The sequence below is a fragment of the Diceros bicornis genome, chromosome X, assembly GCF_020826845.1.
Source record: "Diceros bicornis minor isolate mBicDic1 chromosome X, mDicBic1.mat.cur, whole genome shotgun sequence".
NCBI lineage: Eukaryota > Metazoa > Chordata > Mammalia > Perissodactyla > Rhinocerotidae > Diceros > Diceros bicornis.
In genome coordinates, this window is record NC_080781.1 from 122,334,554 (window position 1) to 122,357,850 (window position 23,297).

The 23,297-nt window shown below is 34.5% G+C and overlaps 1 protein-coding gene across 4 annotated transcripts in view; it reads left to right on the plus strand.

The window, feature by feature from the left end:
• PHF6 (PHD finger protein 6) overlaps positions 1–20,771 on the plus strand; it is a 45,978-nt gene extending 25,207 nt beyond the window's left edge. For 2 of the 4 annotated variants that reach the window (XM_058536780.1, XM_058536783.1), the window contains 6 exons: positions 5,082–5,251; positions 5,421–5,564; positions 6,857–6,961; positions 9,518–9,651; positions 17,807–17,936; positions 18,259–20,771. In XM_058536780.1, coding sequence (XP_058392763.1) covers positions 5,082–5,251; positions 5,421–5,564; positions 6,857–6,961; positions 9,518–9,651; positions 17,807–17,936 — 683 coding nt within the window. In that variant the 3' untranslated portion in view covers positions 18,259–20,771. The remainder of the gene's footprint in view (positions 1–5,081; positions 5,252–5,420; positions 5,565–6,856; positions 6,962–9,517; positions 9,652–17,806; positions 17,937–18,258) is intronic. The other 2 variants (XM_058536781.1, XM_058536782.1) reach the window with 2 other exon arrangements.
• The last annotated feature ends 2,526 nt before the right edge of the window (positions 20,772–23,297 follow it).

Consider the following 23,297-nt stretch of genomic DNA (forward strand, 5'->3'; position numbering starts at 1 on the left):
TAAGGTGGCACAGGCATCTGGGAGCTGTGCTCATAAAGGTTGGGAATGCTTGGTGGCACAGGAAGGAGGACAACCTTATTTTGTCACCTACCTTATCAGCCTGGATTTTTAGAAATTGCGGCTGTGAATACAAGGGCAAGGTTTTATTTTTTTATCATATTCATTTGTTTGAATAGGCATATGAACATTGTACAGAAATCAGCTGTACAAAAGAGTATACACTGGAAGTAAGCTTTCCTCTCATCCTTGCTCTTGTATCTCAGTTTCCAAATTCCTTTGCTAAAAGCAGCCACTACTCTCAGTTTCTTCTCTATCCTTCCAGAGCAGTTGTATGCGTACATAAGCGTATGCATAACTATCCTTTTTCTAATTTCCAGAAGCATATGAAAAGGTGTATTTCTATGACAATGGGTATTACCACTTGAAAAGCATGTGGTACTCACTGACGTATATTTGTCTCAGCTCTGCCACTCCCTTGCTCTGTGACCTTGCGCAAAATTATTTAACCTTTCTGAACTAACAGTGGCTGATACAACCTCATGGGCTTGTTGTGAGGCTCAAATGAGGTAAGGTATATAAACTGCATAGCACATCTGGCATAGTTAAATCTCAAAACGCTCAAATGTTAGCTCTTATATTTTGAGTATTTCCAATTTATATATATTAAGTGGAAAAGAGCAAGATACAGAATAGTATGCCTGGAATGCCATTCATTTATGTATCCTTTTCAAAAACACATGTGCACACGCAGAGAAAATAATAGTTGACATTTATTGAGAGAGTCTTATGTGCCAGGCGCTGTTCTAAATTAAGTACTTTACATGAACTAACTCATTTAATTCATTCATTCAAGAACTCTCTGAGGTAGGTCTCAGGTAAGAGGACACAGTCCGGGGCAGATCCAGGATTCAAAACCAACCCTTGAGGTTGAGAAAAAAGCAGTTTACAGTGGTTATGTTGAGAGAGGGGGAGCTAGTAAGAAAGAAGGGAAGCAAGAAAGCGAGGGTGCCAGCTGGGAGTGCAGAACGGGTGGAATTAGAAGGTGGAAAGGAAGATTTTTACTTCTTTTATGCAGATAGTTCTTTTATAATTATTATTAAACAAAAAAAATTTTAATGTTAGGACATTTTCACGATTTTGAATTGGGGGGAAAAAAACAATAGTTAACCCTGAAAAATTTAAACAAAGATGCTGTGACTAGCTTCATACTCACAGTTTCATGTGCATTTTCCATTTTTTTTAGGATAAATTCCCAAAAGTAAAATCACTGGGTCAAAGGGTTCAGTCTTTTTAAGGTTCCTGATACATGTTGCCATATTACTTTCTAGAAAGAGTATGCTAAATTATATTCCCATCAGCAATGGATGAGTTTACCCCTCCTTTCACCACATTGGATGTTATAAATTCTTTTAATTACAAAGGTAGTACATTGCCCATTGTTTCCAGAATTAAAATAGTACAGTAGTACTACTAAAGTAGTTCAGAAAGCCCTCCCTTCACCCTGAAATCACATTCTCTAACAGTAACTAGTAATAACAGTTTGGTGTATGTCTTCCCAGAGCCTTTTTGTGTGTATGTACAAACTTACATATATAGTGCATATGGACACCTTTAAATACAGTGGCAGCATAATATATATATGTAACATTATGCTACTTGCTTATTTCATTCTGTGGTACATCACAGACTTCCTTCCCTGTGGTGCCTATAGATCAACCTCATGCTTTTTTGACAATTATATCTCATAGAATAAATAGAACCAGTTTATTTAAGGATTTCTCTATTAATAAAAATCAGTTACATCTATTTTTTTCACAAATACAAATAAAATGGCATTGATCTTCCTTATACATATATGCTTATGTACTTACAAAAGTGATTCTATAGGATAAAGTCCTAAAAATGGGGTTGCCAGGTGGAAGGGTCTGTGCATTTAACATTGGGAATAAATACTGTCACATGTACCCAGTTTATGCTCCCACCAACAGTGTATGAGAGTGTCCATTTCCCTACATCTGTGCTGGATATTATCAGTCTTTAATTTTTGCCAATCCACTTATTTAATTTCCATTTCTTTTATCACTGGTAAGCTTGGGCTTCTGTTCATGTTTTTTTAGTTATTTATATTTCTTCTGTGAATTGCCAGTTCCTATCGTTTGTGCATTTTTCTCTTGAGGTTTATCTTTTTAAAATTGATTTGTAGTGCTCTCTGTAATGTAGATATTAATTCTCTGTTACTAAATGCAAATTATTTCCCAGTTTATCATTTGTCTTTTAACTTGGTTTGTGGTGCCTTGTGCCATGCAAAAATTTCTTAATTTTTAGTCAAATCTGTCAATCTTTTCCTTTATGGCTTCTTGGGTGTCCCAACCCCAAGATTATAGAAAATCTTCTCCTTCATTTTCTTCTATTACATTTATAGTCTGTTATTTTACGATTAGATTTTTTGATCCATCCATATTTTTTTTCATATAGCATAAGGAAAGAAATCTGAATATTTAAAAAGTGGATAACCAATAATTCCATTATGTCTTTTCCCCACTTATTTGAAATGCCACCATTACCATACTCTGAATTCCCATAAGAATGTGGGTCTGTTTTCACCTTGCTTTCTCTTCTGCTGATGTATGTCTCTTCCTGTGCCAGTGTTTTAACTGCTGTTGTTTTATAGTATATTTTGATATCTTTTTTAAAAAGATTTTTGTGTATTGTACATTTACTGTTCCAGAAAACCATAGAATCAACTTTAAGTTCCATTTTATTGGCATTTGATTAAATTAGGTTAGTGAGAACTGATATCATTCCAGTGTTGATCTTGTTCATCCAGAAGCATGGTCTTTCTCAACATTTTTGTGCAGCTTCTTTTATATTTTTATTTCTAACACATTTTTTGTTAGGTTTGTTGTAGGTTTTTATAACTATTGCAAGTCTGCTATTTTGATAGGTGAAACTGATATATCACTTAATTTACACTTTGATTCTAGAGAAGTCAAGTTTTCTAAAGTATGTTTACTTATATTCTGTGAATTATTTGATCATATGCTTGATCTGTTTTTCTGTTGGGGTCTTAATCTTTTATGAGCTTATATCATAAGGATACTAATCCTTTTTAACAGCTATAGCAGATATTTTTCCAGTTTATTGTTTGCCTTTTAATTTTACCACTTTTTTTTCTCAGAAGTTTCAAAGTCTAATATAGTTAAATCTGTTAATCTTTTGTGATTTTTAATAATTGCTGTTATTGTCCCCTAAAATTTTATACTGAATGAGTCCATATTTAGGACAAACATGCCATGTGGAAAACTAGTCATGTTGGCCTGATAATGGAATCAGTTAAGTAATTTCTTTATAGATGTTTAATAATGTAGTTTTATTATAGTGTTAGTGATTATTGGTTTTCATTGTAAATAACAGAATATTATGTGTATCATATATATGATATAATATGTATCAGAACGATTGAAACATCTGATTATGATTTTTCATTCTAAGAATTTTTAATTTGGGGCAAGTGCAAATGATTCTAACAGCTTTAACAAAATTCTGTGTCTTAAAAATTGTCAGTTTGTTTCAAGTAGGTGGTGTGTTCTGATATGAAATTTGCTATAGTGTTAAGATAAGAAGATACCTTTAATTGACTTTTCTGTCTTCACAAGGAGAGTTATTCACAGGAATTTGTCTTGTTGTCTATAAAACACTATCCACTAACTTTTACCTTTTCCCCTTTTTTCCTCCCTCCAGTTCTACCATAGTTATGTGAAGTTGCATTGATATAAATTTTTATTAACTGTTTTGTAAACAATCTAATGCTCTCAGTTCCTCGAGTTTATATATTTACATATACTAATTGAATTACCCTTATCATAATGAATGTGCTTTTATTTCTAAAATAACAAACAAAAAGCCTTTAAAGTATCTGTTAAGAAAGATATTAGAATCTGAGAATAGGAGTTGATATGCTTTCTCATTGAGAAATTAGACCCTGAAATTACAACCATTAACTTATGGTAAAAGAAAAAACAATGAAGGTATTAGAGTTGTGCCTAAAACTTCCTATATTTTAACCTTAAGACAAGTGAAGATTTGGTTTTTATACTTTTTTGAACACTAAATACATTATCTTATATACAGTAGGCCCTCAATAAATAAAATATTTATTATAATAACTGAGTGAAGCACCTTCTATTAATGATAGAAATTCTTTTCAAATTGCTGTGAAATATAGTTCTAAAGTTTCTACATAAATTTTGTTTAATCCAGTAAGGTATACTTAACTAGCTAGCAACATAGCTTTTCTACCACTTATGTTAGAAATTCCTTTTATACTCAACATTTAATTACTTGATCAGTTGGCTAATTCATTTGTAGATGACTTCCTTATTGAATTTGATCATTTGATTTTCATGATAGTTTCAAGAGCAATCTAGAACGGTGCTGTCCAGTAGAACTTTTGTGTGATGATAGAAACATTCTATATCTGTGATATCCGGTATGGGCACAGCTTGCCATGTGTGACTAATAAGCACTTGAAATGTGGTCATTGCCACTGAGAAACTGAAAGTTTAGTTTTATTTAATTATAAGTGACTTAAGTTTTAAAAAACCTCATGTTGCTAGTGGCTACTACATAAGCACAGATATGCCTACTTTATTTTCATTTAGTTTTCCAAGTTATAGTAAGTTTATTTTCTAGGTAAGTGTTCTGATTTTACCAACAGTGTGAGGTAAAACTGAAACCTATGGTAAAAAAAAAAATACATAACTAATTCTAAGAATTGACTTATTAGAGTTTGAAAATGTTTACTGAATTATGTGCACAGTCAAGATCACAAAACTCATTTTTATAGAATTGTAAATTCAAAGGAAATAACTGTTATAATGATTATAATAAAACTATTTTTTGTATTTTAATTTTTGTTGCATTTATATGAAATGTTACGTTGTTATATTGAACAGACCACAAACCATTTCTCCTCGTTTCTGGAGCCGATTTCATTCTAAGGAAAAACACATATTCTAAGGACTCATAAACTAATGCTCATTTTAAGATTGGTCCATATAAAGCTTTTGTTCATTTTTAAGCAGCTGATTTAGAAGAAAGTTTTAATGAACATGAACTGGAACCCTCATCACCTAAAAGTAAAAAGAAAAGTCGCAAAGGAAGACCACGAAAAACTAATTTTAAAGGACTTTCGGAAGATACCAGGTCCACGTCCTCCCATGGAACAGATGAAATGGAAAGTAGTTCCTATGTAAGTAGAAAAATGTGGGATTCTTACTTTTTGTTGCACCATGAATATTTCATTTAAACTCTGTTTATAGGTAAAGTCCATCATTTGAAATGTTAACTAAGCTTGAGGTACTGATGGCATATTTTGATGGATTTTTGTTTTGTTTTGTTTTTTTCTTTTGCATCTGCAGCGAGATAGGTCTCCACACAGAAGCAGCCCTAGTGACACCAGGCCTAAATGTGGATTTTGTCACGTAGGGGAGGAAGAAAATGAAGCAAGAGGAAAACTGCATATATTTAATGCCAAGAAGGCAGCTGCACATTATAAGTGCATGGTAAGCATGGTCCTTTTTATGTGTTTTTAAACCTAAGTTTTTTATAAAAAGCATTTAGCTAGTAACCAAATAAGGCACCTCCTCCCCCGCCACCAGCATTAGTGTTTTAGAATTATGAATAGTATATCCTATAATCCCAAATCTTCATAAACTTTAGATTTTTAAAAATATAAACTTTATGATTTAGTAGGATTTAAAGTAATCCTGGGGCCGGCCCAGTGGCGCAGCAGTTAACTTTGCGCGTTCCGCTTCATTGGCCCAGGGTTTACCGGTTCGGATCCTGGGCGTGGACCTACACACCACTTATCAAGCCATGCTGAGGTGGCGTCCCACAGAGAAGAACTAGAAGGACCTACAACTAGGATATACAACTATGTGCTGGGGCTTTGGAGAGAATAAAGGAAAAAAAGGGGGAAGATTGGCAACAGATGTTAGCCCAGGGCCAATCTTCTTCAAAAAAGTAAATAAAAAATAAAGTAATCCTGATTGTAGTTACCATATTCCAGATAATCCATAATTAACTGTTTCATAACTGTAAAAATTTCGGTTTTATAAACTGGTCGTGAAAGATATGTTCGGCCTCCCCTATAACCTAGTAGATGTCTCTGTTATTGTACTTCATGCATTGTATTGCAGTAATTCATTTATGAGCCTCTCTCCCTTAATAGACTCTTAAATTCCTTGAGGATAGTAACTATATCTTATCTTTGCATCTTTAGATCCAGGTCTGACATACAGTATACGCAAACATTTTTGAATGAGATTGTATTGAGTTACTCATCCCATTTATGATTAGGTTTTTAAAATTATATTATTTATATCAGAGGTTCTTAACCAGAGATGCATATCAGATTTACCTGGGGAGCTTTTTCCAAAATATGTACGCCTGTAGTAGATCCCAAACATGTCTAGTTTGAAAAAAAAATTCCCTAGGTGATTCTGATCTGCATCTATGGTTGAAATTTGCCAGTTTAACCTATTTTTTAAAACTTTGGGGAAATATGAAACAGTTGAGATGACAGGGTGACACTGTTGAAATCTTCCTTTTTTAATGAAGTATTTAATCTTGCCTCCATACTGGCAACCCTCAGTTTTATTTCATTGTCCTTATTTTGGATTATATTTTGATCAGATGTGAATATATTGAAAATATTTGAGTCAGTACTTGATTATTAAGGAAAAGTCATCTTTCTCAGGATATTAAAGTAATATAACACATTTGTTATTATGTTGTTTAATTTTTTCTCACAAGGATTCTAAATATTAAATGTTCCTGCATTATTCTTTTCTAGTTATTTTCTTCTGGCACAGTCCAGCTCACAACAACATCAAGAGCAGAATTTGGAGATTTTGATATTAAAACTGTACTTCAGGAGATTAAGCGAGGAAAAAGAATGGTCTGTGGCTTTATATTTATGTTATGCAACATACTCTTCTGACTTTCTGCTTTAAATTTAGAACACATCTCAAATTTATCCAGTCATCAAAAAATTTAATATAAAGTAGTTCATATGTTAAAGCAAAGTATTTATTTGACTTATTTGTAATATAATAAAGGATGCTGATGTTACTGAAACTTATTCCTCTTTCTATGTAACTTCATTACTTGAGAGAATTATACTGAGATTTATATTTCAGGGTATTTGAGAGTCTAATAAAATAAATGAAGATGTGAATGTGACACACCTATTAAGTTTAAAATGTTATATTGTTTAAGCTTGCTTAAAAAAAATTCCATAACCCTAATATAGCATTGAGAATCTCCCCATGTTGTTATTCATTCTTTTTTTTTTAATAAAAAGAAAAGATTTTTTTAGAGCTTTCTGTTTAAAGTACACATATATAGTTATGTCTCTTAAAATGTTTATCATAGCTTTAAAGTTTCCTTTATAAAATGTGCCTAAGTCTCATGTTTTTAAACATACTGAATTACTAATAAATAGCTTTAAGAAATATTGGCATCTTTATTGATCGCTTACTCCTTTACAGTTTATGAATATTATAAAATGTCAGTGGAATGCAAAATCTTTTCTTTAAGACAGCAGTTGTGTCTAGAAATGACTTTAATTTTTAAATTTTTTTATTGTGAAAATTTTCAAACATATCAAAATTAGAAAGACTAGTGACACACGTCTGTCCATCACCTTGACTCATCAGTTATCAAGAATTTGCGGCACTCGTTTCATCTATGCCTTTTATTCTTGTTGCTTGAAGTATTTTAAAGCAGAGCTGAGACTTCATATCATTTCACCTCTACATATTTCAGTATGTATCTCTTAAAAGTTGGACATTTTCTTACCTAACCACAATGTCATTACACCTTATAAATTAACAATGAGTCCTCAGTGTCATTTAATACCCAGTTTGTATTTGTATTTCCCCAGTTGTCTCAAAACTATCTTTTTAAAGTTGATTTGTGTGAATCAGAATCCAAAGGAGGATGACACATTCCATTTGGTTGGTGTATATCCCTTAAGTAATCTAGGGCGCTCCCTCCTCCCTGTCCTTGTTGTTTCTGTTTTTGTTTTGTTGTATGCCATTGGCTTGTTGAAGAAAATGAATTAATTGTCCTTTAGAATATCCCATATGTTTTCTTTGTTTGCTTTTTCATGATGCCATTTAACTTGTCCCTCTACCTGCCAGATTTTCTTTTAAAGTGGAGGTTAGATGTAAAGTCTTGATTAGATTCAATTTCAACATTTTGGGGGGGTAAGAATACTTCACAGGAGGCACTGTGACATCCATATTTTATCACATCACACAAGTCATAATGTCTGATCCTTGGATTCAGGTGGTGAGTCTGAGCCCTCTGTTGTGAAGTTCCCCTTCAGTCTTTCATCTAGTTGTTTCAGACATTGATGATCTTTGTCTGAATTCATTAGAAATGACCCTTTCTTTGTGGAACTGCATTTTTGAAGGTGTGAAGATTTTGATGTTATCTGTTCCATTTAAATCCAGTTGAGTTTATCGATACTTTGATTACTCTTTTAAAAATGAAACTCCTTTAAAATAGAACGTATAGTACTAAAAAAAAATAAGAGAAAAATCACTTCATCATATCTTACAGAGCAATGTTGTGTTGTGTCATACAGCCAAAGTCCAAACAGGTGACTAGGATAACAATTCAGTTCTCTTGGTCAACTTGTTTACTTCTGCACTGAATGTTAGTGTAAACACTAACCTAGTATTTCCCCAAGTGTGCTCCAAAGGAAATTAGTCCAGCAAGATGCTCCTCCACTCTTCCAAAATTATAAAAGGGCATCTGGGAGTTCAGTAAACTTGGGAACTGTTTACTGTGCCCTCCTTCCTAGAGAAAAGATTGTGAGAAGTTCTGCAGTCAAGCAATCTGTTTAAAACGAGCATTTCTCAAACTTACTTGATTATGAAACCCTTTTGTCAACAATCACCTTTTAATTTCAGAACATTCTTGAGGCAAGTCTCATCTAGGCCAAACTGAGAAGTCTTGAAAAGACTTCAGCCCCTTTAGTTTCCATCTGCCATTCTGCCTACTTGGTAGCATTCCCTCTCCGGGGGGAATTGCTTTCCTGTCTTCTCATTCTTTCCCTCAGTCATAATAGGAAAGGAACTGATCCTAGGGAGGGAAAAAAGCCCAACACTAAAATGTAGAATATCCTTCTTTTTTTGTGTGTTTGGCAGTATTAAGGAGTGTCTTGTTTATGTTTAGATGTCAGATCTCTGATGGTTAGTACAGTTAAATAATGGAAACCTCAAGGGATGACTTAATATTAGAAAGTCTATCCAAGTATGGTTTAAATTGCAGCGTTATTTAATATATATGCTATATAAGTTCAGTGCATTCTTTTTCAGTATAAAACTGGCTGTTTTCTTTGTAAACTGGAATGTTTGGCTGAACTATGGCTAAAATAGAATAAATAAGATTGCATAAACTTTGAAATACTGCTTATGATTATTCTTTCTCTTCCCTTAAACAGAAATGTACACTTTGCAGTCAGCCCGGTGCTACTATTGGATGTGAAATAAAAGCCTGTGTTAAGACTTACCATTACCACTGTGGAGTACAAGACAAAGCTAAATACATTGAAAATATGTCACGAGGAATTTACAAGTAAGAGAACAATTGTCCATTTTCCTAAACTTGTCAGTAAGTAACTGCCCTTAAATAGATGACATTAGTTTACTTGATCACTATCCTTAGGTGGTATTAAGCCAAGTATAGAGTACTGGGGCCTCTATAAAAGAAATGAGTACTGCAATTGGCATTTTCTTCTGACTACACATCCCAGGATTGGCATTTCTTCACCCAATATTTATATGCTACTATGTACCAGGAATTGTGCTAAGAGCTGAATATACAGTAGTGATCAAAACAGACATAGACTGTGTCCTCATGAAGCTTACAGTCTAGTAGGAGAGACATATTCATTAAATGGCCACATAAATAAGTATACAATTACAAATTACGTTAAGTGCTATAAAGGATATGTTACAAAGCTTTATAAGAGCATATAGCAAGGAGGAGCTAACGTAGTCTGTAGTGGGGGAGTATTTAGGAATTTCCTTAAGGAAATAGTGCTTGAGCTGAGATATGAAGGGCAAAGATGAATGTGGGTGTTGGGAAAGTGTTCTAGGCAGAGAGAACAGCATGTGCAAGACCCTAAGGTGCGACAGAAGCAAGGGTGCAAATGGGAAGGTGAGTTTGGAGGCTACTGCTGAGGATCCAGGTGAGAATTGTTGGTAGCATAGAATAGGATGTAGTTGCAAAGCTAGAAGTCGAAAGATACTCTTGGAAGAATGATGAAAGAGTAAGGTTTGGAGATTTGGGATTACATGTTACCTTCTTTTTTATGGGTCTTCCACTTACCCTTGTTGCATTGGGCTAGTGGTATCAAGGTGCATCTATAATGGTTCCATTTGTTTAATCAAATGGAGAATAAGTTGGTAGGGATCCCTGAATTTTTTATTTGCCTTTGTGAGTTGTAAAGCACTTCCTTACTCTCACATTCCCAGTATGCAATAAACCAGTGACTCAGGGTCTACTATTTTGTGTACAAAGCAGTTTACATAAGCAGTCACCACGTCATTTGGGTGACTGCATGAGGTACTAATGCTATCTTATAAAATTTGCCAAACTTTGTTTAATAATAAAGGCACACATGTTTTTCAAGTGAGTTCTATCGGGCCTTTAAGGAACAGATAATTCCAATGTTATTTAAAGTGGTCCAGCATGTAGCAGAAGATGGAAAACTTCTTGGTTCATTCTGTAAAACATGGATAGCTGTGACACCAAACCTGACATAGCGTTTAAAATAAAAACAAACAAAAAAACTATAGACCAATCTTACTTTTATGAATGTATATACCAAAATCCTAAATAAAATATTAGAAAATCAAGTCCAGCACTCGGTCAATTTAAAGACTGTTCAAAATTAGGAAATATGTTAATATGATCCATTATAATTAATAAAGAAAAATCCTATTGCCTTCCTGGTGGATGCTAAAAAAACATTTGATACCATTCATCAGCCATTTCTGAATTTTAAAGTAAGGTAATGAGTGCTTGTGGTAATCTAGGAGTCTTAATAAAGTATTTATGAGAAAACAATAGCAAATAGCTTATTTAGTGTTAAAGTAAAGGGACAATGGTTCTTAACCAGGGCTGAGCCTCAGAATCACCTGGGGGTGAATAGGGCCCTCTTTAGAAATGTTCATGCCTGGGCCCCACCCTCAGAGATTTAAATTCAGTAGGTCGAGGCCCAAAAAATTATTTTGATGATTCCCCAGATGATTCTCATATTCATCTCTAATTGAGAACCACTACACTAATACACTTTCATTCAGATCAGGAACAAGACAGGGGTGCCAACCACCAATATTACTTTCAGTGTTCTTCTGGAGGGTTAAACCGGTGCACCAAGAAAAGGAAGAAAAATGTATAATAAACATGAAAGAGAAAAATAAAATTGTCAGTATTTGTCATTGATATCATTGTTTTCAAGAAAATCCAAAGGAATCAACTCTGAATTTATTAAAACGAATAAGAGCTCAATAAGTTTGCTGAATATGAGATAAATTTTTAAAAACAATTCCAGTAAGAACTAATTAAAAAATGTAAAAGAAAAAGGTCTACCCCCTACACACACACTCACCAAAGGTGAACCTTTTCTTTAAAAAAAAAAAAAAAGCATTTTACACAGGACCTAAATGAATGGCAAAGTATATTATGTTCCTTGATAGAAAGACTCAACATTGAAAGCTACCTATTCTCCCCCAAATTAATTTATATACTTAATACATTTTTAATGAAATCCAAATTTTTGACAGTTTTCTCTAAAAGTAAATGTAGTATTATTTTCTATTAGTAATGATTAAGTTACCTTTATATAACAGGAAAAAAAAAATAAAAGCTTAAACAAGATAGAAGTTTGTTTCTCCTCTAAAAGATATCCAGAGGAAAGCAGTCCAGGTGTGGTAGGCAGCTTTTCAGTGTCATTGGGGACCCAGATTACCATCTTTCTGCTCTCCCATCCTTGAGGCGTCCTTCCGTAGGAAGTAGGAGGAAGCAGGAACAGAGGAAAATGGAATGACAAAGTGACTATTCCTCCAACTGAGATGGTCTTTAATCAGCCTTCCTGGAAGTTCCACACATTCTCATTTGCCAGGATTTAGTCACATGTCCAAGGGAGGCTGGGAAATGTACTCTTAGTGGGTACATTGCTACCCAAATGAAATCTGGTTTAGTACTGCAGAGGGAAGTGGAGAAAATAGATATTGGGGTGGTCAACTAGTCTTTACCACATACAGCCAAGAAGATTTTTAATGCAGTTGAGAAGAGAAATCCCCTATTACATATCAAAACCAATCATATAGTAATTAAAACAGTATAGTACTGGCACAGTGACAAAGATTACAGGAAATTGGTTGGTGTCTTTTTTGGAATCTTATAAGTAATTTGGTAGCATTTTATATCTGTGGAGATAGGGTAGCTTATTCAGTTCCTGATATTTATACAGTTGGCTCTCTGGGTAGAAAACATAATTTGGATCCTTACCTCAGACTGTACCCCAAAATAGATTCTTGATGGATTAAAAATCTAATCATAAAAAATAAAACTGTAACTGTAAGGAGGAAATACAGCATTTTTCTATAATCTTGAGTATAGAAGGCCTTTTGTAAGCATGATAGGAAACTCAGAATTTTTATTTGATTACATTAAAATTAAACTACATAAAGAGAACTCCAAATTGTTAAGAAAAACACAACCCAATTAAAAAATGGGTGAAGGACATGAACAGGCAATTTATAGAAGACATAGCCATGGCTTATAAGTGTGTGAAAAACTGTTCAACCTTATTAGTAATGAAGGAAATGCAAATTAAAACAATATCTTACCAATTTTTGCCTATCAAGTGGGCAAAAATTAGTAGGATTCATAGTGTCTAATGTTAGCTAGGCTCTGGAGACACAGGCATTCTCATGTGATGTTAAGGTAGAATGTAAATTGGTACAACGTTTTAGGAGAGCAATTTATCATTGGAGACCAAAACCTTAAACAAAATAATGTGTATCTTTTGCTACTAGTCTGCTAGTAGGGATTTATCTCAGGGAAGTGAGCAGACAACAGTACAAAGATGTATGTGCAAGTAGTTCCATTGCATTATTGTGAATGATGCTGCAGTATTCACCAGGGCATCTTCTTAGACTCAGCTATACTTCGGACTGACAGGATTACCACAGATGGCATCAGTGTACTCAAGAAGGATATAGACAGGAACTGCAGCTTGCAAGCAGGGCAGCATCAGCTATTCTTCTTCTGTGAGAGTCCTTACAGCTGTCAGTATAGTAGTACAGCTCAGGTCCAATAAGGTGATCGACGTTGGGTGGGCGTGGGATCCACCCTGGCTTAAATGCCTCATACTCCATCAGAGCCAGCGCCTCTTATAATACACAGTCATGCACCACATAACGACGTTTTAGTCAACGATGGACCACATACAACAGTGGTCCCATAAGATTAGTACCATATAGCCTAGGTGTGTAGTCTATACCATCTAAGTTTCTGTAAGTATGCTCTATGATGTTTGCGCAACAATGAAATTGCCTAATTACACATTTCTCAGCACGTATCCTCATTGTTAAGCAAAGCACGCCTGTAGTTATATAGGCATAGATAATTTTCAGGTTATTCCACAGAGAGAGGACCAAAGATATGCCTTATTAACAGAATATTTATAATTCTCCCAGTCCAGATACAGTCTACCAATTAGGAGGTAATATAGCTTAGTAAAATAGTTAACATACCAATGTTTGTTTAGTTGCCAAGGGAACACAGCTAGAGAGTTAATCAAAGGTGAAGTTCTCATGGAGAATGGGAAAAGATTTTTGTTAACCTTTCACCCACAATAGCAAAAAATGAAAAAATAACCAGAATGTCCATGAGGAGACTTAATAAATAAATTTTAGTATATGCATTTAGTGGAATACTATGCAGCAATTAAAGAATGAAGTAGATCCATATGTAAAATCATGGAGAGGTAATTTCTATGATAGGGTAAGGGGGAGAAACAAGTTGTGTAATCCTGTTTTAGCATGTACACACAAATGTGTACAAGATATGTCTTTGTTTTTGTATGCACAGAAAAATTTCTAGGAGCGTATTCAGCAAACTTAACAGTTGTTGCCCCTCATTCATTGCATAAGGATGGAGGAGAAGAGGCAATTTTATATTCTCCATTATACGATTCTATAGTGTTTGAATATTTTCACGAGCAATACATTATTATTTAAAGTAGCCTTTAACGTTGTAAAATAACAAGCCCATTTTAAACAACTAAAATTTAAATTTTAACATCAGATATTACAACAGTTACTCATTTTCATTTTGGGAAAAAATGGAAAATCTAGATAAGGAAAAATACTTGACGTCAACCTTAATTCTACCTCCAGAGATAACAATTTTAAATCTTTTGGAGTATTTTCTTCTAGACATTTGTGTGATTGTGTACATGTATATATTTATCAAAACAAGACTTTCTTACATACACTGTTGTATAATCTGTTTTCCACTTACTGTATCTAAGGCATGTTTTTCTGTGACGTTAAACAGTTTTACATCACCATTTTAATGGTTGCATAGTATTCCATTGTATGGAATGTGTATCAATTTGTTTAATTGGTTTCTTTTTTATACATTTAGATGGTTTTTACTTTTTAGCTCTTAGAAAGCCATGTTACAGTGACCATCTCTAAACAAAAATATTTGCCCTGGGATCCATGATGATTTGAATTGCTCTTTTTATTTTTTCACATTGAAATTTGTTTCTAAAATCTGCTTATAATGTGGATTCCAGATCTTTTCATAGAGACCATTTAATTCAAGTGAGAGTCCATATGCAAGTAGTTTGGGGAGAGAAGAGTGAATAAAAAGGAGGAAATGCAAGGAGGAATATTTCTGAATGAATTGGTTTCCCTCTCTCCTACATGTGGCTTTCTGGATCCTGAACATATTCATATTAAAAAGGCGAGGGAAGATTATATAGTGATTCTGTTTATCCTGTTATATTGTATTTCTAAACTATTTAAACATGTATTTTTCTAAAATGTCATTCTCCCACCATAACAAAGTAAATTCTGTGACAGCAAGAATCCTGTTTGACTGGTTGACACCTGTGGCCTTAGTGCCTAGACTGGTGAAGGACACACAATAGGCCTATGAGAAATGGTCCTTGAGTGAAAAATAATCCCATAAAAAGATTAAAATTTGTTCTAACAACAAAGGACTCAGCCTTTTAGATAAAACTCTTATAAAAATTTTCAAAAGTACACCAAAATTAGAGTAGTATAACAACTCCCCATCTCAGCAGGTACCAAGTAATTGCCACAGTTGTTTCATCTATTTTTTTCTTTCTGAGGTATGTTAAAGCAGAATCCTAGATCTCATGCCATTTTATCCCTACATACTCCATTATCACTATGCCATTATCACACTTTGTAAAATTAATAGTAAGTTCCTAGTATCGTCTCTTACCCAGTCTACTTTCACATTTCCCTAATTTTTTTTGTGTGTGTGTGTGAGGAAGATCAGCCCTGAGCTAACATCCGTGCCAATCCTCTTCTTTTTGCTGAGGAGGACCGGCTCTGAGCTAACATCTATTGCCAATCCTCCTCCTTTTTTTCCCCCAAAGACCCAGTAGATAGTTGTATGTCGTAGTTGCACATCCTTCTAGTTGCTGTATGTGGGACGCGGCCTCAGCACGGCCCGAGAAGCGGTGCGTCGGTGCGTGCCCGGGATCCGAACCCAGGCCGCCAGTAGCGGAGCGCGCGCACTTAACCGCTAAGCCTCGGGGCCGGCCCCTGATTGTCTTGAAAATGTCTTTTTAGACTTCATTTGTTCAAATTTCAATACATAGAATGCCCCTATGTTGCATTTAATAGATATGTTTCTTAGTCTCTCTAGTATCGATCTAATGATAGTCTCTATCTAATAGATAAATCTCTCTTAACATAGAGTAATCCCCACTCCAGCCCCGCCTTTTTCCCCTACTTGTTGAAGAAGTCCGTTAAGTTGTCCTGTAGAAGTCCCACATTCTAGGTTTATCTGTTTGCTTTTTCATAATACCATTTACTTTGTTTCTTTACCCCTCCATATTTCCTGTAATTTGTAAGTTGGTTCAAAGGCCTAATTAGATTCAGGTTATATTTTGGGGGACAATACTTCATAGGTGCACTATGTAGGAGTCTCACTCTTGGTATTTGAAATCATGATTAAAAAAAAAAAGTGATTCCCAGTGTGCAGTGTGTGAAGAGTACAAATTTTCCATAGTTCTTTGAAAATGTTTTAAGAATAAAAAAATGATGAGCACGACTAGGTCAGAAGTCAGTTGTTATTGTTGCCCCCCCAACTCTACCCCTGCTTTTTATGCTACTCACGTGTTAGAAACTTCTCATGTTAAACCTAGTTTTAGATCATTTGTGGCAGATGAATTCCTATACCATTGTCTTTTATCCATTGCTGACCACAAGAGGGCATCCACTGAACATTTTTTAAGCAGTGTTCCATCTTACCATCTTGTAGGTATAATTGACCTAAAACTGAGTTCAGATCAGCCCACCCTTCTTTGATTACAGTGGGGGTGGTTAACTATAAAAAATATATTGGTGCATAAACATTAAAGTGGCCTAAACCTTTGTCCAAAGCCACCTGCATTGCTATTTTCATTAAAAACAATGAATTTCAAGTATACAGTGTATATACGCAAATAAAAGAACAGCATAAAAGAACCCAAATGCCAGAACAGCATGATGTCAAAGTATCAAAGCAGAGATTATTTGCTAATTTTAATAAGGAAAGCCTACTTTTACAATGGAGAAAAATCTGGCCATCATCACCATCTTAACCAAATGATCAAACAGCATCACTAATAGTGGGGCATTCTGAAATGACCTGCTTCCTGAAGTATGCAGAATCACCTACAAACTATCCTGGACTAACAGAGAAAAGTTGAACCTAAAGCTAACCAAGCCCTTAGACCTTATTTCCAGTTTATAGGAAATAGGGGTGAGAGACAACCAAATAAAACAGTACCACAGTTAGACAAATCCAAAATGCGGTATAGTTGACAAGGTATCTGGTCTAACTCTTCCCAAAAATTCAGTGTCATGGGAAAAAAGGAAGTTGGGGGAAACAGTCTAGATCAAGAGAGACATAGCCAAATGCAGTGCCTCGAAAACTGTTAGGCGGCTTGCAAAGGTGTTCTAATGAAGGCCAGGACACTAATGATGAACAGGCATTTGAAGAGTTTGAATAAAATTGTTTCATGAAATGTGAGTGGAAAGCAGCAGTATATATAGAATTTATATTATTTCCTAAAATGTGCTTTTAAATTGTGTACATGAAACATTATAGAATTTGATTATTTCATCTATATACCTGAAAGTTGATATTTTGAAGTTGGCTGAAAACTTTGTTTTTAATCTCATTGGGCAAAAGGAGGAATCGCCTTATATTTGGGCATATGTGATAACTTAGCTTTCATCCTTAACCAGAGGTTTTATTTCAGATGAAATTTTATTATCTCATTAATAGAGTGCTTTCCTGTCTTTTGGATAGAAATGGACCTGTAACTAATTGTGGAGTGTTTTTAAAAGTATGGATGAGGAAACCCATATTTTAAATGGGCACCAACCTCATCCACTAATGATATAAATATATTCTCATCCAAAGTGACAAAACATTTTGAGATTTTTATCTTTCACCATTGTAGACTGTATTGTAAAAATCATAGTGGAAATGATGAGAGAGATGAAGAAGATGAGGAACGAGAGAGTAAAAGCCGGGGAAAAGTAGAAATTGATCAGCAACAACTAACTCAGCAGCAACTTAATGGAAATTAGGTATGAAAGTTAATTATATCGGATCTGTTGTCAGAATACAATACACGCTGATAAGTACATGTTGAAGTAATGATGTGCAGTATGATTTTTTTAATGCTATTATGTTTAGTTAAGCATGTTACTAGAATGCTGAGGATTGTGTAGGCTTGCATAGTTTTTTTAACTAGCTGATTTTGTAACAGTAAAAACAAGCTATCCACTTTATCAATAAATGTAGTTGTAATGTCAAACCAGTCAGATATTCTCGCTCCTCAATAACATTATTTTTATTGTGTTCCCCTCAAGCATCATATTTTACATTTTTTTATCATCTTTTAAACAGGTTCATGGGACAGAGTTAGAAAACTGGGAATGAATAAGACATCCATAACTACTATTCTTTTTTCACTGTTTTCTAAAATCAAAAAGGGTTTGTAACTTTTTACTGCCCAACTCTTAGATCCTTCATTGAACTGCTTAAAAACGTCTTGTTTGTTTTATGAGCCTTCACTAGATGGCAGAGTTTGACATGTTGATATTACGTAGCCGTAGTTTGCAGTTTCTGGGAAGCAATTGAAACACTATTAACCCTGTGTATGGTGTCAACAGTTAAAGCAGACATTGAAATGAAGTAAGCTATATTTCTGGACTGAACAAAGTTCTACTGTTTTGGGTGTCTAAGTTTGTTTAGTGGAGTCATACTCAAGGGAAAGCATAAGCAAATTTCACTTTACAGTGCAAACATGCCTCTGGTGGCAACACATGGTAATTTGTGAATTTTTTTTCACACTCAAGTAATGGAGGCTAGAAATGAAGAGAACCTTCTTTTTCTCTTGGCTTTGACAGCACATGCTAAAAATCTCTTCCAAGAAGTGTGCTAAAGCTTTTCGTTTGGTTCCTGTTAGAGTTGTTCTCACTGACCAGCATGGACTCGGGCAACTGGTGATTATAAGCTATGAGCTCCAGTGCTTATGCCAAAATTGACAGTAAACCTCTTCTCTTTTCATGTCATATGAAGAGCTTCTAGCAAAATGATTGGATCCTTTCAAGTTTAAACTAACATTTGGCAACAGCAAATTAAACCTCTTTAAGATGTAAAGGGTTAGCACTCACTAAGGACTTTAGCCACCAGGTCTGAAACCCGTTCCTCTCAAGTGCCGTGTTGTGTGGAACACTTCATATATTGGCTCAAAGTATGTAAAGAAGTCTCATGCTACAGGAGTAAAAAACAGACTTTGCATAAAACAGTATTTATTTTTAATTTTGTGACCACTATTTTAGAAACTTTATTTAATATTTTTCATGTTTTCATTCATTGCTTTGCTCATCTATTAAATAGACTCTGGTGCCCCACTTTTCTTCTGGTAGGGCTTGATGGTGTTTTATTGATCATCAGAATTGTTTCTCAAAGCCTAAGAACCCAGCTTTTTAGAAAGGATTTTCATACTGGCATTTCTAGCCTAGTGATATTTTCTTCCACTTATCTGCTGAAGCACGTTTATATATTTCTTTATGGCAAAACCAAAAAACGTTAGTTGTGGTCTGCCTAATATTACCATAGCACCTCAATATCAAGGGTAGGGATTCTGATTTCTGAGTTATTAGTTAACCTACCACATTAAAGCAAATTAGCAAACAAGAAATAACATGTTAACTTGACTGTACATCAAGATATTCTGCAGCTTATGGAAAAGCATTTTAAAAATGTAACAGGTGGAAAATTACACTGTGCTTAATGATTGATTGTTTTTAACTGCTAGTCCCTTAAAGTCACATTTGTCGTGTGCATTCACACATTTACTTAAATCAAGGGACTTGATGATTGCTTTATTTTAACCATCTTTTATTATTTTTAGAAGGAAATTAGCTTTAGTAGTGGGTTGCCCTATGTGTTTTTCTCTTTTTGCTCTAAATATGCCATTGGGTTTTTTGTGTGTATGTGATGAATTTTCAAAATTCACCATGACTTGAAGTGCAACGACAGATCTAGATGTTTGTTTACCAAGCTATGTGACTTTTCCCAAAGGATCTGTACTTTATTTCCTTACAACAGCTTGAAACCCGTTATTTTAAATCTTTGAATCACTGTGTCTAGATCATTTTTACATTGTGTGCCATAGACTTACCCATGGAACACGAGAGCACCTTCATTTTTGGACAACTACTGTAATCATGTTTTTAGGAAAAATGGAAGGTGCTTGGGTAATAATGGCCAGTCAATAATCATGTAATGGACTTCAAATATTATAGCTGTCAGTTGATGGATTTGTTATGTAATAAAGTGTATGACTTTTTATGGGTTTCTTCAACCCTTTCTCTGCCACTAGCAACCAGAATAGCACTTTACCTTTTGGTTGGCTAGATAAGTGGCTGGCTACCTATTTTTCTCACTGTGGTGTGATTGGCTTAAGTCTTTCATTAAAAATTGACATGTAAATTGAAATCATATGAAAAATCACCTTTGGTTGTAAACCTCCAATATTTTGATTCTCTATCCATGTTTTCGTCACATGCTGAGTAAAAGTGCCTTACAATGTAAAAATTGTACAGTACTTATGTTCCCAAGTAGCATCATTATCTTCTGGGTAGTAATTACATTGTGGTATGAATATTTAGAAAAATGGACCTCAGCAGTGTATTTACTGTTCATCTCTTGAGTCCTTAACTGTAGTTTTAATAAGCATGACATTATTTGATAAGTATATAACATTTACATCATTTCAAAAAATACTGCCATGACTGTCTTTTATGCATATTTTAGCTTGAAATTTTGAAGCGTCTTTTCTTTCTTTCCTTTTTTCTTTTTTTCCTTTTTTTGTTTTGTTTTTGTTATTGATATTAAACAGTGTAATCTTTGCAAGCGTATATTGAAGATTATTCTGGAGCATTTATTGCCTTACCAGAAATGTTAGTAAGAAATGTTCTTTAGAGTAGAAAGATAGACTTGAGTTTCTATACTTTAATAAGAGCTCTTTGTTCCTGGGGGGAGGGGGGGTGGGGGGGTGAATTTTACTTTCATCTCAATTTATTAAAAACCCACAACTGAAATACATTTTATTTCAAAGATCAGCAATTTTAGAATTTCAGATAGTACTTGCTCAGGAGTACATGCTACTCAAGATATTAAGAGAATAACAAGATATGTAGATCTACTGTTGAATCAGAATCTATGTACTTGAACAAATGTGTGAATCTTAAATATCTCAAAGCAAAAGAAAAGTGTTCTAGAATGTTGTTGCTTTTTTTAAAAAGCGCTCAAGTTAGACCAAGGTATACAGTTTTGTTCTAACAGACATTTAGGTTAATTGTAAAGATAAGGAATGCATTATGGGTCAAAATCAAACATTCCTCTCATGTTATGTATATTTTGTTCCTGTTATATTGGCTTTATTTTCAAAATTGTAGTTTGTAGTATTAGTTTCCTTTTATTGGTATTCTTGCATATACTATTCATTCAATAAATGAGTTATGACTTTCATGTTTGTATGTCTTTTTTGTGAAAAGTATAACAAAGCTTATTTGTAACAGCAATAGTATTATGTTCCTTTTAGTTTTGCTTTATTTCAAGGTGAAATGCCTAGTTTGTTTAATAACTTGTCGTTAAGCAAGTATGAGAGAGAGAAAAATGTGAATTTGAGTTCATTTCAAAGTTTCACAACATAAAAGGTTTTATTATGGAGAAAAACAGCAATCTTTTAAGTACAATAGTTACAATAAAAGTTATTTTATTATTACATGATTCAGATACGTATGGCTTAAATCAGATCCTCTGAAACCTGGTTAGAAGGTGATTTTGAAAATAAACCAAAACTCCTAGTATAGTTTATCTGATTGGTAATAAGGGTGCAAGATTAATACTCTTGTCATAAAGAGATTCCACGTTATAGATTTAAATTTATTCCCTTTACCATGGACAGCTTACTTCTAGTACAGTGCTCATATACTGAGGTGCTCATATCCAGGACATAAATCAAAGTTTTAATTAGTGGAATATGCTCATTCCATACACATAGTTCCTAACCTGCATTACTACTCAAGAGGAAAAAAATCAAGTAACAGGTTCTGATTAATGCTGGAACTATAGGATGGTGTGCTTTACTGTAGATGTTACCTAGTAGTGCTTGGTGTGTGTATGTGTGTAAAATCTATTATTTAGGGCCAGCCCTGTGGCTTAGCGGTTAAGTGCACGCACTCCGCTGCTGGCGGCCCAGGTTCGGATCCCGGGCGCGCACCGACGCACCGCTTCTCCGGCCATGCTGAGGCCACGTCCCACATACAGCAACTAGAAGGATGTGCAGCTATGACATACAATTATCTACTGGGGCTTTGGGGGGAAAATAAATAAATAAATAATAACAACAACAACAAAATCTATTATTTAGTTTCATTTTAATTACCACCATAAAAATATGGAGAAGGGAGTTATGGGGTTTTCTTCAGCTAATTGAAACTATTGACAGCTGGGGGTTTGGGGTTTTTTTTGTTTTCTTTTTTCAGCTGTAGTCAGCAGCAGTTAACTGAGGTCATTCCAAAGCATAAACCTGGCAGAATTTCCTAGGAAAATTCTGTGGCCAGCAAATGGCCAGGCCATCTTTTGAAGGGAGAAACCCAGTCCCTCTTAGAGTCCTCAGTTGTGGAGACAGAGTGCTGCTTTTATATCATCCAGTGTTACATAATTTTGCCTTGTTCTGATAATAGACATTAAGGACGTAAGGCAAAAATTTATTTCTGATTTTTATTCAGAAGATGAAAACTGTAAAGTAGCAGTTACTATGAAAGTCATGATAGCATTTTGAAGTGTTACACTGTAGCAGACATGCTCTACGTATGGTCAGTGTACTGAAGTCAGACAGTCAGACCTGGGTCCTTGTCAAAAGATAGGAGAGCCATAAACATCCAAATGATACCTTTGTCTATATTTCTGTGGGTATAAATATGTTTTTATGTTGGGGGGGCAGTGGCAGGGAGATAGGGAAGATGCAGCTGGGCAAAGTGCTAACTAGGTCTGCTATGTGAATGATAATAGTCTAATAAACTTATGTGAGAACAAAAATACTGTTTGAAGGGGCAACTTTTTAAATGGGACCTGAGAGAGGAGATATTCAAGGGAGTGTTAGGAGTAGGGAGATAGAAATAAACTGTACTTTAATATAGACATTGGATTTAGAGTTGTTGAGTTTCTGTAAAGTGATTTATACAAAAGGGTAAGATTTTTCTATTTCTGAGTATTTTTAAAATCAGCTGTTTACAGATTTTTTTATTTATAAAAGTCATATATAGCCATAAAAAGAAATGAAGTACTAATATCTGCCACAACGTGGATGCACCTTGGAAACATTATGCTAAGAAGCCAGGCACAAAGGGTCACATACTGCATGGTTC